At 38.6% G+C, this 17,275-nt stretch overlaps 1 protein-coding gene across 17 annotated transcripts in view; it reads left to right on the forward strand.

Moving 5' to 3' along the window:
• ASPH (aspartate beta-hydroxylase) overlaps window positions 1-17,275 on the forward strand; it is a 236,926-nt gene that overhangs the window by 50,766 nt on the left and 168,885 nt on the right. For 12 of the 17 annotated variants that reach the window (XM_049854242.1, XM_049854236.1, XM_049854238.1 and 9 more), the window contains 3 exons: window positions 433-489; window positions 971-1,018; window positions 1,639-1,671. In XM_049854242.1, coding sequence (XP_049710199.1) covers window positions 433-489; window positions 971-1,018; window positions 1,639-1,671 — 138 coding nt within the window. The remainder of the gene's footprint in view (window positions 1-432; window positions 490-970; window positions 1,019-1,638; window positions 1,672-17,275) is intronic. The other 5 variants (XM_049854244.1, XM_049854240.1, XM_049854234.1 and 2 more) reach the window with 1 other exon arrangement.

Here is a 17,275-nt window from a genome sequence, read left to right on the forward strand (position 1 = left end):
ACCACAGGGACTTAGCTGTTGAGTCTCAGTGAGAGATGGAAGGTAAGTGCTTCCTTGTTCAGGGCTCTTGGCGGCATCTGCTTACTGAGTGGTATGGTAGGAGGACTCACCAGTACTGTTTTTTCTCTCAGTTTTGTTTGGCCGAATATAGTTGAATTTGCATAAGCTGAATAAGAATTTAACTCCGCTGTTTTGTCATTGGAGTATAAAACTGTTGATGATGGGGACTGTATTATTCATCTTTAAGCTTTAGTTTAGCACATTTAGTACCTGTTTGTTCCATGAGTGAATGTAAATTTGAACAGCATTATGATTTCATTTTGCATTTCTATTATTTCTAGAAACTTTGTGCTTTCCTTGTGTTGAATAGCAATCATATTTCTTCTTATTTGAACTGCATTTATAATTTCCTAAATATTTTCTAATTTATAGCTCCACAGGACTATAGTCAGGATGTGGAAGAGATAATATATGAACAGGAAAACCCAGGTTTGTGAATATTGAACATATTGATACACGTTTCGGCTCGAAACTTTAAAATGCAAGGCCATTTTAACCCAGGGTTGGCCATTCACTGTGAGTCAACACGGAGATCTCTTTATAATACTCATAAATCATTTTGATTACCCAGATACTTATAGCAATTTCTAAATAATAGTTTAATGTCACATGGTGAAGTGAGGGAAAAAAGAGATGTGTTTTTCAAATCATTATTGGGAGTTTGGTCTCTGTAAGTAGGATACTGGAAAGAATATTTAGAAGTTAAAGAGGCATATAATGTAGTAGAGTCAGAATGGGTACAAATCCTATTTCCCCTACTTTCATTGTGATTAGAGAACAAATTGTGGAACTTTACTTAAGTTTTATTAAAGAATATTAAAGGAGTAAACAATAATTCTTACATGGTTATAAGAATTAGAAATAAGATGTTTATCTTATAGATTGGTATCTGGTAATTTTTTTTTTTTAGATTCCAGTGAACCAGTAGCAGATGAGGAAAGACTACACCATGTTGCAGGTATTAGATGAATGTTTATATGTATATATTTAAATTTAAAATATAATTTAGGGCTTTTCAACTGCAGTGCTATGTTTACATGGTGGTTTTTCTTTCAAAGGAGTCAAAGAAGTTATTTTAAGATGACTTTTTGCCTTATGGAGCCCTGGTGGCACAGTAGTTAAGCATTTGGCTGCTGGCCAAAAGTTGAGCAGTTTGAATCCACCGGCTGCTCCTTGGAAACCCTGTGGGGCAGTTCTACTCTGTCCTGTAGGGTCGCTATGAGTTGGAATCGACTCGATGGCAGTGGGTTTTGTTGTTGCCTTATAACAAAGTGAGATTACTGGAAGAATTTCAGGCTTTCATATTTCACCTCATCTACCACTGTCTCTACTACAAAAACACATGTTAGTGACTACTTTTGTGTATCTTGCATTGTGTCAATTTGAGAAATTTTGTGAAAATACTTGCCCTTTCTTTTGGTTGCTTCTGAGTAGATGCAATAATCAGAGACTGTGCAGACATTAATGTTTAAAGTAATAGAATTCTGTGTGTGAGATTAAGTTGTATTTTTTTAGCTAAGCAGTTATATGAAATTACTCATTTAACACTTAGTTCTGGTTCTGTTCTCTCTTTTGCAGATGATGTAACATACCAGGTTTTTGATGAACAAGGTTTGAAAATGCTTCTCAGCCTTAAGTAACCTTTTTGTTTTAAAATTTCTCCATATTGGACTGTAAATTAGGGCGAATGATGGTTTAAGCTGTGCGTATCATAACTTAAAACATCCATAATGGTAATTTTCAAAGACTCCACTTGTGAAGATTGTTTTCCTGTTCCAGTGATTCCCATTGCCTAGTTTATTTCTTAAACTTTTTTAAAAGTTGCCTTAGGAAGTGGTTACAAATTATTCACTATTTATCTCTTTACTTTATAGCTATATCTCTTTTGACTTACATATGTCTTCTGCTTTAACAGCTAGTAGAATTCAGCTTTTCTACCTGTTTCTACAAATTAATCCCACCCTCAAATAAATGTCAATGATTTGACACCATTGAGTAGGTTCAGTAGACTAGGTTCCAGGTTTAAAGGCAACGTGAAGAAAATGGTTCTGGCAAATCTGTGGCATGAACAGCATCAGATTCGGATTTAGGGAGCCTTAGGTCCCCTTGTGCCCAACATGTCACGTGCTGTTTTATTGAGTGCCATGAAGTAGATTGTATTTTCCCTAATTCTCAGATGAAATGTAGATACAGAGACAGTAAATAATTTGTTCAAGGTCATTATTTTCTCAAGAAATGATGGAGCCAGTGAGGTACCATTGTTGTTCCAGTATCTTCAAAGATGACTTTAGAGGGAAAGAAATCAATTAAGTATAACTTTGGGTGTAAAGCAAGAAGGCTGAGGAGATGTGTAGTAATTGAGTCAAATATTGAGGACTTTCTATGTGTTTAACAATTTTAGGTACCATGCTAAAAAGGATGTTATAAAATATATATTTTTTTCATATGTAGATTATCATAATAAATGTAATTTAAAATTTTAATGAAGGGCAATAAATATGGCCTAAGTTGTTATCAAGATTTGGTGACATAATTTGGCCAACCTTTCTATAGAACATAAACTTTTTCAAACAAAATAGACCTAAGAGAACAGAGGAATATTCACTATATCCTAAGCAGATACCTTTGTGGAAATTCAGGAAACAGACTGGGGAAAGCAAGTGACTAACAGGTAAGTGAAGATGAAAATAGAGTGAAAACAAAGCCACTTTCTGTAGGAGAACGAAATGCATTCTGTACAAAACTTCCCAAACTTAAGAACCTGGTGGTAGATGTATGACTTGATAGAGCTGTTAGAGGGAATGAACTTTCCACATCATAGATAGCCTGAAATGCATCAGACCTACGCTGGACAAACCTAGGAAGCTACAGTTCAGTCCCTCTAATTAATTTATTTATTCATATACTAGATATTTATTTTGTGTCTTGTTTTTAGATTATAAGGCACTAGAGTAATTCTAGTAAATAATGCATGGCACATATTCTCATGGACTTTTTATTTTAATAGGAGGATATAAATTTTAAAAATTCATAGTATTCAGTTACAATTGCATGCTAAGTATGTGGAGAACAAGCAGAGTGTGCAACAAGAGTATACAATAGAAACCTTACCTAGTTTGTGAGACCAGGAAAGGCTTCCCCAAAGAGTAAGCTGAAGGTAAAGCAAGGGGAGGGATGGCTGGGTAGTAGTGTGAAGTATTTGAGGGGGGACAATGTTTCTGGAGTGCTGAGAGTGAGGAGAGAGGTGTAGGCTGAGATGGCAGAGATGATTCAAGTCTCAAGGATGCCTGTAGTTATTTTTTTAAAGGTGCTGTTCAGAGGCACTTCATAATTGGATCAGCATTTTGTGAAGATTGATTTCTCTAGCAGGTAGCCGGTAGACTGAGGAAAGGCCAGAGTAGGTATGGGAGACCAGATAGGTTACTTCAGTCTTCCAAACCTGAGTTTTCCCTTATTTACATCTCTGCCAAACGAGGAGTCAAAGGAGACTAGTTTTAAGAAAGATAGTGTTCTGTAGTGCCCAGTGCTACTGAGGCCAGGTAAGATGAGTTCTGAAAATGTGCATTTGATGTAGTAATGTAGTGGCCTCATGGGTGACCTCAGTGAGATCTGTTATCAGTGGACAGCAGATGACTGGAGATGATGGTAAGTTGATTTGGGGTGATGGCAATGAAGGTAGAGAAAAGTGGAACCATGTGACAAATACTTAGAAGGTGAAATTGATGGGGCTTGTTGTGTGCAGGTAGCTTTGGCAAGAGCAAGGTCAAGAACCACGCCCACGTTTGTGGCTTAGACATCTTGATGAATAGTAGTGCTGGACTGCTAAGATAGGCAAGACAGAGAGATTGATGGGGCAAAAGATAATGATATCAGCTTGGGACATGCTGATGTTAATATTCTTTGAGACAAAGCAAGAGATGTGAAGTAAACCTTTGATAGTGTTTAAATCTCAAAAGTAAACGTGAATTTGTGGTTATGAAATGAGAATTATCAGTATATCAATGATAATTAAATGCTGAGATCACTTGAGAGAGGTTAGAGTGGGAGGAGAGGAGGTTCTGTGGCTGGACTTTGAAGAAGCCAACATGATAATGTCTGGTAAGAAAAGGGTTCACCACACCTCTGTCAGTTTGTTGTACAGTGGTGGCTTGTGTGTTGCTGTGATGCTGGAAGCTGTGCCACCAGTATTTCAAATATCAGCGGGGTCACCCATGATGGACAGGTTTCAGCTGAGCTTCCAGATGAAGGCAGATTAGGAAGAAGGACTTGGCAATCTACTTCTAAAAATATTGGCCAGTGAAAACCTTATGAATAGCAGTGGAGCACTGTCTGACATAGTATGGAAACCCAAAAAAAACCCAGTGCCGTCGAGTCGATTCCGAGGAAGGCACTCAAAATATGACTGGGGAAAAGCTGACTCCTTGAAGTAGAGTCAGCCTTAATGAAGTGGTTGGAGTAAAGCTTTTGGGACCTTCAACTCAAAATGAGAAGAAATAGCTGCAAAATCTATTTAGTAATAGGAACGTGAAATTTATGAACTATAAGTCAAGAAAAATTGGAATTCATCAAAAATAAAATGGAATGCATAAAGATCGATATCCTAGGCATTAGCGAGCTCAAGTGGACTGATATTGGCCATTTTGAATTGGACAATCATATGGTCTACTATGCTGGGAATGACAAATTGAAGAGGAATGGTGTTGCATCCATGGTCAAAAGAACATTTCAAGATCTGTCGAAGTACAGCACTGCCAGTGATAGGATAATATCCGTACACCTACAAGGAAGACCAGTTAATACAACTCATTCAAATTTACACACCATCCACTGATGCCAAAGATGAGGAAATTAAAGATTTTTACCAACTTACACAGTCTGAAATTGATCAAACATGCAATCAGGATACATTGATAATTACTGGTGATTGGAATGCAAAAGTTGGAAACGAAGAAGGATCAGTAGTTGGAAAATATGGCCTTGGTGATAGAAATGGTGCCAGGGATCATATGATAGAATTTTGCAAGACCAGTGACTTATTCATTGGAAATACAGCAAAATAAGCAGCGACTATACACTTGGACTTCTTCAGGTAGAATACACGGGAATCAAATCGACTATATCTGTGGAACAAGAGGATGGAGAAGCTCAATATCATGAGTCAGAACAAGACTAGGGGCTGACTGTTGAACAGACCATCAGTTGCTCATATGCAAGTTCAAGTTGACGCTGAAGAAAGCTAAAACACATCCATGAGATCCAAAGTAAGACCTTGAGTACATCCCACCAGAATTGAGGGATCATCTCAAGAATAGTTTTGACGCATTGAACACTAATGACTGAAGACTAGATGAGTTGTGGGATGACATGAAGGACATCATATATGAAGAAGCAAAAGGTCATTAAAAAGAGAGGAAAGAAAAAAAAGACTGATACGGATTCAGAAGAAACTCTGAAACTTGCTCTCGAATGTAGAGTAACTAAGGTGAATGGAAGAAATGATGAAATAAAAGAGCTGAACAGATTTCAAAGGGTAGCTTGAGAAGACAAAGTATTATAATGAAATGTGCAAACACCTGGAGTTAGAAAACCAAAAAGGAAGAATGTGCTTGGCATTTCTCAAGCTGAAAGAACTGAAGAAAAAATTCAAGACTGGAGTTGTGATAGGGAAGGATTCTATGGGCAAAATATTGAACTATGTGGGAAGCATTAAAAGAAGATGGAGAGCTAAGATGGCGGAATAGACAGATGCTTCCATCGAGCCCTCTTTACAACAAAGACCAGAGAAAACAAGTGAAACGAGTATATTTGTGACAAGCTGGGAGCCCTGAGCATCAAAGGCAAGCTCAGACAATGAACGGAGCTGCAGGGGAAGGAAGAGACTGTTCAGAAGTAGAGAGGAGTTACTGGACCTGAATCGCAGGGAGCCCTCAGGCACCATTCCCGGAGAGGTAGTGGCAGTGGCTGCGAGTGGTCCTAGAGTTCGGCCGCAGTTTCCTCAGGGAGAAGCAGCCAGCAACACAGCCCACTCATACCTCTGGAACCCAAGGAGAAGGGTGCTCTCGGCAAAAGCTAAGTACTTGCATATATTTTACCATGCCTCCCCACACCCCCAAGCCAGCTTCAGCAGCTGAATCCCTAGGCCTGAGATAGATCCTGGTGAGCAACTGGAGCCATCCTCCTGGCCTTGGTAAAAAAAAAAAAAAAAAAAATTTTTTTTTTTTTTTTCAAGGAAAAAATTTGCAACTGGGGGGAAAAGATAATTTGCTAGCTCCATTAACCGGGGGAGCTCAGGACAGAAGCAGCTCCTGTCCAGGCATAAACTGTCCGTGCACCTTGAGCACCTTTCTCTTCTGCATGGACCTGTGTGGGCCTATTTCAGGAGAATAGGCCCGTGTTGGCACACTCCAACCATTTCAGCGGTGCACTGGAGAGGTGGGTGTTTGACATTTGACATCGCTTTGCCTATTAAACAAGGTCCTCACCTACCCACAACAGGAACCTAAGGACTGGTGGCTCCACTTGGGTCACACAGCCACCCGTGACAGGGGTCCAGGGATAACTGGTACCTCCCAGTCCTTACAACAAAAACTTTGGGTGCCCATGGTCCCTCTGCAGAGCCCACCCACCAGCATGCTCTAGGGAACAGAGATGCATTTTCCTCAGAGACACTTGGGGGTCAGTTCTCAGCCCCCTGCCTTGTTCAGAGCATGACCCCCTGCTGCAATCAGATACCGGTATATATGCCAGTCACCCCTGCCCTTCTAAGACTGTAGGACAGGGCCTATACCACACACTTGATATCAGCTACCTGGAAACCTGAACTGAATTCATACAAGAAAACTGAAAGGACTCCTAGACTGATATACCTGATAACAGTTCTAGCCAGCTGGGGACGGGACACCAGACCTCCAAAGGCGAAAATAATCAACCTAGCTCACTCAAGCAACCCAAAGGGGTATACCAAAACAAAACAAAGCAAGCAGCTATGACACAGTAAGCAAACATAAACTAATACAATCACTTATAGATGGCTCAGAGACAACAGTCAATATCAAGTCACATAAAGAAACAGGCCATGATCACCTCAACAGGCTCTCAAAACAAAGAATCCAGGGGTCTTCTAGATGAAAGTGCATTCCTGGAATTACCAGATGCAGAATACAAAAGTTTAATATACAGAACCCTTCAAGACATCAGGAAGGAAATGAGGCAATACGCAGAACAAGCCAAGCAACACAGATAAAGCAACTGAAGAAATCAGAAAGGGTATTCAGGAACATAATGAAAAGTTTAATAAGCTGGAAAAATCCATAGACAGCAATCAGAAATTCCGAAGATTAATAATAAAATTACAGAATTAGATAACTCAATAGAAAGCCAGAGAAGCAGAATTGAGCAAGTAGAAGCTAGAATTTCTGAACTCGAAGATAAATCACTTGGCACTAATATATTTGAAGAAAAATCAGATAAAAGAATTAAAAAAAAAATGAGGCCTTAAGAATCATGTGGAACTCTTTCAAGAGAAATAAACTACAAGTGATTGGAGTACTAGAACAGGGAGGGATAACAGAAATACAGAGAAAATTGTTGAAGATTTGTTGGCAGAAAACTTTCCTGATATTGTGAAAGATGAGAAGTTATCTATCCAAGATGCTCATCAAACTCCACATAAGGTAGGTCTTAAAAGAAAGTCACCAAGACATATTAAATCCAGCTTGCCAAAACCACAGATAAAGACACAATTATAAGAGCAGTGAGTGATAAAAGAAAAGTCACCTACAAGGGAGAGCCAATAAGAATAAGCTTGGACTACTCAGCAGAAACCATGCAGGTAAGAAGGCAATGGGATGACATATTTAAAAAATTGAAGGATAACAAAGCCAAAAGCTGGTTCCTTGAAAAAATTGACAAAATTGATAAACCATTGACCAGACTGACTAAAGAAATATAGGAAAGGAAACAAATAAACCGAGTAAGAAGCGAGGTGGGCCACATCACAACAGACCCAACTGAAATTAAAAGAATCATATCAGATTATTCCGAAAAATTGTACTCTAACAAATTTGCAAACCTAGAAGAAATGGATGAATTCCTAGAAAAACACTACCTACCTAAAATAACACAATCAGAAGTAGAACAACTAAATAGACCCGTAAGAAAAAAAGAGATTGAAAAGGTAATCAAAAAACTCCAAACAAAAAAAAAACCCTGGCCCGGATGGCTTCACTGCAGTTCTACCAAACTTTCAGAGAAGAGTTAACACCACTACTACTAAAGGCATTTCAAAGCATAGAAAATGATGGAATACTACCTAACTCGTTCTATGATGCCACCATATCCCTGATACTAAAACCAGGTAAAGACACCACAAAAAAAGAAAATTACAGATCTATGTCCCTCATGAACATAGATGCAAAAATCCTCAACAAAATTCTAGCCAATAGAATTCAACAACATTTCAAAAAAATAATCCACCACGACCAAGTGGGATTTATACCAGGTATGCAAGGCTGGTTTAATATTAGAAAAACCAGTAATGTAATCCACCAGATAAATAAACAAAAGACAAAAACCACATTATCTTATCAATAGATGCAGAAAAGGCATTTGACAAAGTCCAACACCCATTCATGATAAAAACTCTCAGCAAAATAGGAATTGAAGGAAAATTTCTCAACATAATAAAGGTCATCTATTCAAAGCCAACAGCCAACATCACCCTAAATGGAGAGAGCCTGAAAGCATTTCCTTTGAGAACGGGAACCAGACAAGGATGCCCTTTATCACCGCTCTTATTCAACATTGTGCTAGAGGTCCTAGCCAGAGCAATTAGGATAGACAAATAAAGGGCATCGGGATTGTTGGCAAGGAGGAAGTAAAATTATCTCTATTTGCAGATGACATGATCTTATACTCAGAAAACCCTAACGAATCCTCCAGAAATCTACCAAAACTAATAGAAGAGTTTGGCAGAGTCTCAAGTTATAAGATAAACATACAAAAATCACTTGGATTCCTCTACATCAACAAAAAGAACATCGAAGAGGAAATCACCAAATCAATATCATTCACAGTAGCCCCCGAGAAGATAAAATACTTAGGAATAAATCTTACCAAAGATGTAAAAGACCTGTACAAAGAAAAGTACAAAGTACTAGTGCAAGAAACTAAAAAGGACCTACATAAGTGGAAAAACATACCTTGCTCATGGATAGGAAGACTTAGTATAGTAAAAATGTCTGTTCTACCAAAAGCCATCTATACATACAATGCACTTCCGATCCAAATTCCAATGACATTTTTTAATGTGATGGAGAAACACATCACCAACTTCATATGGAAGGGAAAGAAGCCCCAGATAAGTAAAGCATTACTGAAAAAGAAGAAGGAAGTGGGAATCCTCACTTTACCTGATTTTAGAACCTATTATACAGCCACAGTAGTCAAAACAGCCTGGTACTGGTACAACAACAGGCACATAGACCAATGGAACAGAATTGAGAACCCAGATATAAATCCATCCACATATGAGCACCTGATATTTGACAAAGGCCCAGTGTCAGTTAACTGGGGAAAAGATAGTCTTTTTAACAAATGGTGTTGGCGTAACTGGATATCCATTTGTAAAAAAATGAAACAGCACCCATACCTCACACCATGCACAAAAACTAACTCCAAGTGGATCAAAGACCTAAACATAATGACTAAAATGATAAAGATCATGGAAGAAAAAATAGGGATAACGTTAGGAGCCCTAATACAAGGCATAGACAGAATACAAAACGTTACCAAAAAAGACGAAGAGAAACCAGGTAACTGGGAGCTTCTAAAAATCAAACACCTATACTCATCTAAAGACTTCACCAAAAGAGTAAAAAGACCACCTACAGACTGGGAAAGAATTTTCAGCTATGACATCTCCGACCAGCGCCTGATCTCTAAAATCTACATGATTCTGTTAAAACTCAACCACAAAAAGACAAACAACCCAATCAAAGAGTGGGCAAAGGATATGAATACGCATTTCACTAAAGAAGATATTCAGGCAGCTAACAGATACATGAGAAAATGCTCTTGATCGTTAGTCATTAGAGAAATGCAAATTAAAACTACGATGAGATTCCATCTCACTCCAACAAGGCTGGCATTAATCCAAAAAACACAATAAATCTTGGAGAGGCTGCAGAGAGATTGGATCTCTTATACACTGCTGGTGGGAATGTAAAATGGTACAGCCACTTTGGAAATCTATCTGGCGTTTTCGTAAAAAATTAGAAATAAAACTACCATATAACCCAGAAATCCCACTCCTCGGAATATACCCTAGAGAAATAAGAGCCTTTACACGAACAGATATATGCACACCCATGTTTATTGCAGCTCTGTTTACAACAGCAAAAACCTGGAAGCAACCAAGGTGTCCATCAGTGGATGAATGGTTAAATAAATTATGGTATATTCACACAATGGAATACTACGCATCGATAAAGAACAGTGAGGAATCTGTGAAACATTGCATAACATGGAGGAAACTGGAAGGCATTATGCTGAGTGAAATTAGTCAGATGCAAAAGGCCAAATATTGTATAAGGCCACTATTATAAGATCTTGAGAAATAGCATAAACTGAGAAGAACACATTCTTTTGTGGTTACAAGCGGGGGAGGGATACAGGGTGGGAGAGGGTTATTTACTGATCAGTTAGTAGATAACTACTTTAGGTGAAGGGAAGGACAATACTCAATACACGAAGGTCAGCTCAACTGGACTGGACCAAAAGCAAAGAAGTTTCCGGGATAAACTGATTTCTTCGAAGGTCAGCGGAGCAAGGGTAGGGGTTTGGGGACTATGGCTTAAGGGGACTTCTAAGTCAATTGGCATAATAAATTCTATTATGAAAACATTCTGCATCCCACTTTGAAGTGTGGCGTCTGGGGTCTTAAATGCTGACACGCGGCCATCTAAGATGCATCAATTGGTCTCAACCCACCTGGATCAAAGGAGAATGAAGAACGCCAAGGTCACACGATAACTATGAGCCCAAGAGACAGAAAGGGCCACATGAACCAGAGACTTACATCATCCTGAGACCAGAAGAACTAGATGGTGCCCGGCCACAAACAATGACTGCCCTGACAGGGAGCACAACAGAGAACCCCTGAGGGAGCAGGAGAACAGTGGAATGCAGACCCCAAATTCTCATAAGAAGACCAGACTTAATGGTCTGACTGGACTAGAAGAATCCCAGTGGTCATGGTCCCCAAACCTTCTCTTGGCCCAGGACAGGAACCATTCCTGAAGACAACTCATCAGACATGGAAGGGACTGGACAATGGGTTGGAGAGAGATGCTGATGAAGAGTGAGCTACTTGTATCAGGTGGACACTTGAGACTATGTTGGCGTCTCCTGTCTGGAGGGGAGATACGAGGGTAGGGAGGGTTAGAAACTGGCAAAACGGTCACGAAAGGAGAGACTGGAAGGAGGGAGCCGGCTGACTCATTAGGAGGAGAGTAAGTGTGAGTATGGAGTAAGGTGTATATAAGCTTGTATGTGACAGACCAACTTGATTTGTAAACTTTCACTTAAATAAATTATTTTTTAAAAAAATTGAAGGAAAAAAATTGCCAAGAATCATATATCCATCAAAACTGTCTCTTAAATATGAAGGCGAAATTAAGACATTTCCAGATAAACACAAGTTGAGGGAATTTGTAAAAACCAAACCAAAACTACAAAAAATACTAAAGGGAGTTTTTTGGTTAGAAAATCAATAATATCAGGTATTGACCCAAGACTAGAACACTGGGCAGAGCAACCAGAAGTCAACCCAGACAAGGAAATCCAAAAAAAAAAAAAAAAACAAAGCAAGATTAAAAAAAAAAAAAAAAGTCCAACACAGGGTAAGAATGATGTTATTATATAAAACAAGACAATATTGAAACAATAAAGAGGGACTAAGAAATGTAATCTTCCATATGGAGAGGAAGATACAAAGAAATAAAAGTTAGTTATAAATTTAGAAAAATAAGGGTAGATAATAAGGTAACCACAAAAGAGGCAAAGAGGCAAACTATCCTACTATTTTATTTATCAAAATAAAATACAAGGGAAAAATACAGACTCAGCAGAAACAAAATCAACAACAACAAATATGAGGAAAGGACAGTATATAAAGAAAATCTGCTCAGCACATAAAATCAAGTGGTAAAAAGAAGCTGTCAACATGCAGAGACATCAAAATCATGGCACTAAATTCATACCTATCCATGATTACCCTGAATATAAATGGAGTAAATGCACCAATAAAGAGACAGAGTGGCAGAATGGATTAAAAATCAAGATCCATCTATATGCTGCCTACAAGAGACACAGCTTAGACTTAGAGACACAAACTAAAACTCAAAGGATGGAAAAAAATATATCAAGCAAACAACAATGAAAAAGGAGCAGGAGTGGCAATATTAATTTCTGAAAAGTGGAGGACAGCTCCACAAAAATAGTAGGAGACTTGAACATACCACTTTCGGTGAAGGACAGGATATCCAGAAAGAAGCTCAATAAAGACATGGAAGATCTAAATGCCACAATCAACCAACTTGACCTCATAGACATATACACAACACTCTACCCAACGGCAACCAACTATACTCTCTTTTCTAGTGCACATGGAACATTCTGTAGGATAGACCACATATTAAGTCATAAAGCAAGCCTTAGCAGAATCCAAAACATTGAAATATTACAAAGCATCTTCTCTGACCATAAGGCCATAAAAGTAGAAATCAATAACGGGAAAAGAAATCAAACACTTGGAAACTGAACAATACCCTGCTCAAAAAAGACTGGATTAGAGAAGACATTAAGGATGGAATAAAGAAATTCATAGAATCCAGTGAAAACGAAAACACTTCCTCTCAGAACCTTTGGGACACCGCAAAAGCGGTGCTCAGAGGCCAATTTATATCAATAAATGCACACATCCAAAAAGAAGGGGCCAAAATCAAAGAACTATCCCTACAACTTGAACAAATAGTACGAGAGCAACGAAAGAAACCCACAGGCACCAGAAGAAAACAAATCATAAAAATTAGAGCTGAACTAAATGAAATAGAAAACAGAAAAACAGTTGAAAGAATTAACAAGACCAAAAGCTGGTTTTTTGAAAAACTCAACAAAATTGATAAACCTTTGGCCAAAGTGACAAAAGAAAAACAGGAGAGGAAACAACCCAAGTAAAGAAATGAGATGGGCGATATTACAACAGACCCAACTGAAATTAAAAGAATCATATCAGGTTACTATGAAAAACTATATTCAAATTTGAAAACCTAGAAGAAATGGATGAATTCCTAGAAACACACTACCTACCTAAAGTAACACAAACAGAGGTAGAACAACTAAATAGACCCATAACAAAAGAAGAGATTGAACAGGTAATCAAAAAGCTCCCAACAAAAAAAAGCCCTGGTCTGGATGGCTTCACTGCAGAGTTCTACCAAACTTTCAGAGAAGAGTTAACACCACTACTACTAAAGGTATTTCAGAGCATAGAAAAGGATGGAATACTACCAAACTCGTTCTATGAAGCCACCATATTCCCATTACCAAAACCAGTTACAGACACCAAGAGAAAAGAAAATTATAGACCTATATCCCTTATGAATGTAGATACAAAAATCCTCAAGAAAATTTTAGCCAATAGAATTCAACAACATATCCAAAAAATAATTCACCATAACCAAGTGGGATTCGTACCAGGTATGCAGGGAAGGTTCAACATTAGAAAAACAATTAATGTAATCCACCACATAAATAAAACAAAAGACAAGAATCAGATGATTTTATCAATTGATGCAGAAAAGGCATTTGACAAAGTTCAGCATTCATTCATGATAAAAACTCTCAGCAAAATAGGACTATAAGGAAAATGTCTCAGCATAATAAAGGGCATTTATACAAAGCCAACAGCCAACATCACCCTATATGGACAGACCCTAAAAACATTCCCATTGAGATCGGGAACCAGACAAGGACGCCCTTTATCACCGCACTTATTCAACATTGCGCTGGAGGTCCTAGCCAGAGCAGTTAGGCTAGATAAAGAAATAAAGGGCATGGAGATTGGCAAGGAAGAAGTAAAAGTATCTCTATTTGCAGATGACATGAACTTATACACCGAAAACCCTATGGAATCCTCCAGAAAACTACTGAAACTAATAGAAGAGTTCAGCAGAGTATCGGGATACAAGATAAACATACAAAAATCACTTGGATTCCTCTACACCAACAAAAAGAACATCGAAGAGGAAATGACCAAATCAGTGCCATTTACAGTAGCCCCCAAGAAGATAAAATACTTAGGAATAAATGTTACCAGAGATATAAAAGATTTATACAAAGAAAATTACAATACACTTCTGCAAGAAACCAAAAGAGACTTACATAAGTGGAAGAACATACCTTGCTCGTGGATAGGAAGACTTAACATTATAAAAATGTCTCTTCTACCAGAAGCGATCTATACATTTAATGCAATTCCGATCCAAATCCCCAGGACATTCTTTAATGAGATGGAGAAACAAATCACCAATTTCATATGGAAGGGAAAGAGGCTCCGGATAAATAAGGCATTACTAAAAAAGAAGAACAAAGTAGGAGGCCTTACTTTACCTGATTTTAGAACCTATTATACTGCCACAGTAGTCAAAACAGCCTGGTACTGATAAAACAACAGATACATGGACCAATGGAACAGAATTGAGAATCCAGACATAAATCCATCCACATATGAGCAGTTGATATTTGACAAAGGCCCCAAAACAGTTAAATGGGGAAAAGACTGTTTTTAACAAATGATGCTGGCATAACTGGATATCCATCTGCAAAAAAATGAAACAAGACCCATACCTCACTCCAGTCAACAAAAACGAACTCAAAATAGATCAAAGACCTAAACATAAAATCTAAAACGATAAAGATCATGGAAGAAAAAATAGGGACAACATCAGGAGCCCTAATACACGCCATAAACAATATAGAAAACATTATAAAGAACGTAGAAGAAAAACTAGATAATTAGGAGCTCCTAAAGATCAAACACTTAATGCTCATCCAAAGACTTCACCAAAAGAGTGAAAAGAGTACCTACAGACTGGGAAAAAGTTTTTAGCTATGACATTTCTGATCACCGCGTGATCTTTAAAATCTACACGATACTGCAAAAACTCAACTGCAAAAAGACAACTCAATTAAAAAATGGGCAAAAGATATGAATAGAGACTTCACTAAAGAAGACATTCAGGTAGCTAACAGAGATATGAGGAAATGTTCACGATCATTAGCCATTAGAGAAATGCAGATCAAAACTACAATGAGATTTCATCTCACTCCAACAAGGCTGGCATTAATCCAAAAAACACAAAATAATACATGTTGGAGAGTCTGTGGAGAGATTGGAACACTTCTACACTGCTGGTGGGAATGTCAAATGATACAGCCACTTTGGAAATCAATTTGGTGCTTCCTTAAAAGGTTAGAAATAGAAGTAGCATACGAGCCAGCAATCCCACTCCTTGGAATATATCCTAGAGTAATAAGAGCCTTTACACCAACAGATATATGCACACCCATGTTTATTGCAGCACTGTTTACGATAGCAATAACATGGAAGCAATGAATGTGCCCATCAATGGATGAATGGATAAATAAATTATGGTATATTCACACAATGGAATACTGCACATAGATAAAGAACAGTGAGGAATCTGTGAAACACTGCATAACATGGAGGAACCTGGAAGGCATTATGCTGAGTGAAATTAGTTGTAAAAGGACAAATATTGTATAAGACCACTATTATAAGAACTTGAGAAATAGTTTAAACTGAGAAGAAAACATTCTTTTGTGGTTAGGAGGGGGGAGGGAGGGAGGGTGGAAGAGGTGTATTCTCTAATTAGATAGTAGATAAGAACTACTTTAGGTTAAGGGATAGAGAACACACGATACAGGGGAGGTCAGCACAATTGGACTAAACCAAAAGAAAGAATTTTCCTGAATAAACTGAATGCTTTGAAGGCCAGTGTAGCAGGGGCAGGGGTCTGGGGACCATGGTTTCGGGGACATCTAAGTCAACTGGCATAATAAAATCTATTAAGAAAACATTCTGCATCCTACTTTGAAGAGTGGCGTCTGGGGTCTTAAACGCTAGCAAGCAGCCATGTAAGATGCATCAGTTGTTCTCAACCCACCTGGTTCAAGGAGAATGAAGAACACCAAGGACACAAGGTGATTTCGAGCCCAAGAGACAGAAAGGGCCACATGAACCAGCGACTACATCATCCTGAGACCAGAAGAACTAGATGGTGCCTGGCTACAACCGATGACTGCCCTGACAGGGAACACAACAGAGAACCCCTGAGGGAGCAGGAGAGCAATGGGATGCAGACGCCAAATTGTCATAAGTCCGGACGTAATGCTCTGACTGAGACTGGAAGGATCCCGGTGGTCACGGCCCCCAGACCTTCTGTTTCCCCAGGACAGGAACCATTTCCGAAGCCAACTCTTCAGACATGGATTGGACTGGACAATGGGTTGGAGAGGGATGCCGGTGAAGAGTGAGCTTCTTGGATCAGGTGGCCACTTAAGACTATGTTGGCATCTCCTGCCTGGAGGGGAGATGAGAGGGTGGAGGGGGTTAGAAGCTGGCGAAAAGGACATGAAAAGAGAGAGTGGAGGGAGAGAGCAGGCTGTCTCATTAGGGGGAGAGTAATTGGGAGTATGTAGGAAGGTGTATATGGGTTTTTGTATGAGAGACTGACTTGATTTGTAAACTTTCACTTAAAGCACAATAAAAAATTATTTAAAAAAAAAAAATGGGGTGATGGGGAGAGCCTGGCCATATTACTCTCATCATTCAGCATGTTAGCCTGGGCTTATTTACATAGTGGTAATCACAAGATTCCCAAGAACAGAAAGAAAGGTCAAGCTCCAGTGTGCAAACGCTTTTTAAGTCTCTGCTTACATCATATTTCCTATCATCCCATTGACCAAAGAAAGTCACATGAATCTCTCAACCAGATAAGGGATATAAAAAAGGAACAGAATCCCAAGTGTAAATATGTTCCTGCAGTTAGGAGTCACAGAGGATTAGTGCCTGACTAATGCCTGGGAAAGCTGAAGTAGCCTGTGCCATGATATCTAAAAGAACTGATAAGAA

This window comes from Elephas maximus, chromosome 15 (assembly GCF_024166365.1).
Source record: "Elephas maximus indicus isolate mEleMax1 chromosome 15, mEleMax1 primary haplotype, whole genome shotgun sequence".
NCBI classification, from domain to species: Eukaryota; Metazoa; Chordata; class Mammalia; order Proboscidea; family Elephantidae; genus Elephas; species Elephas maximus.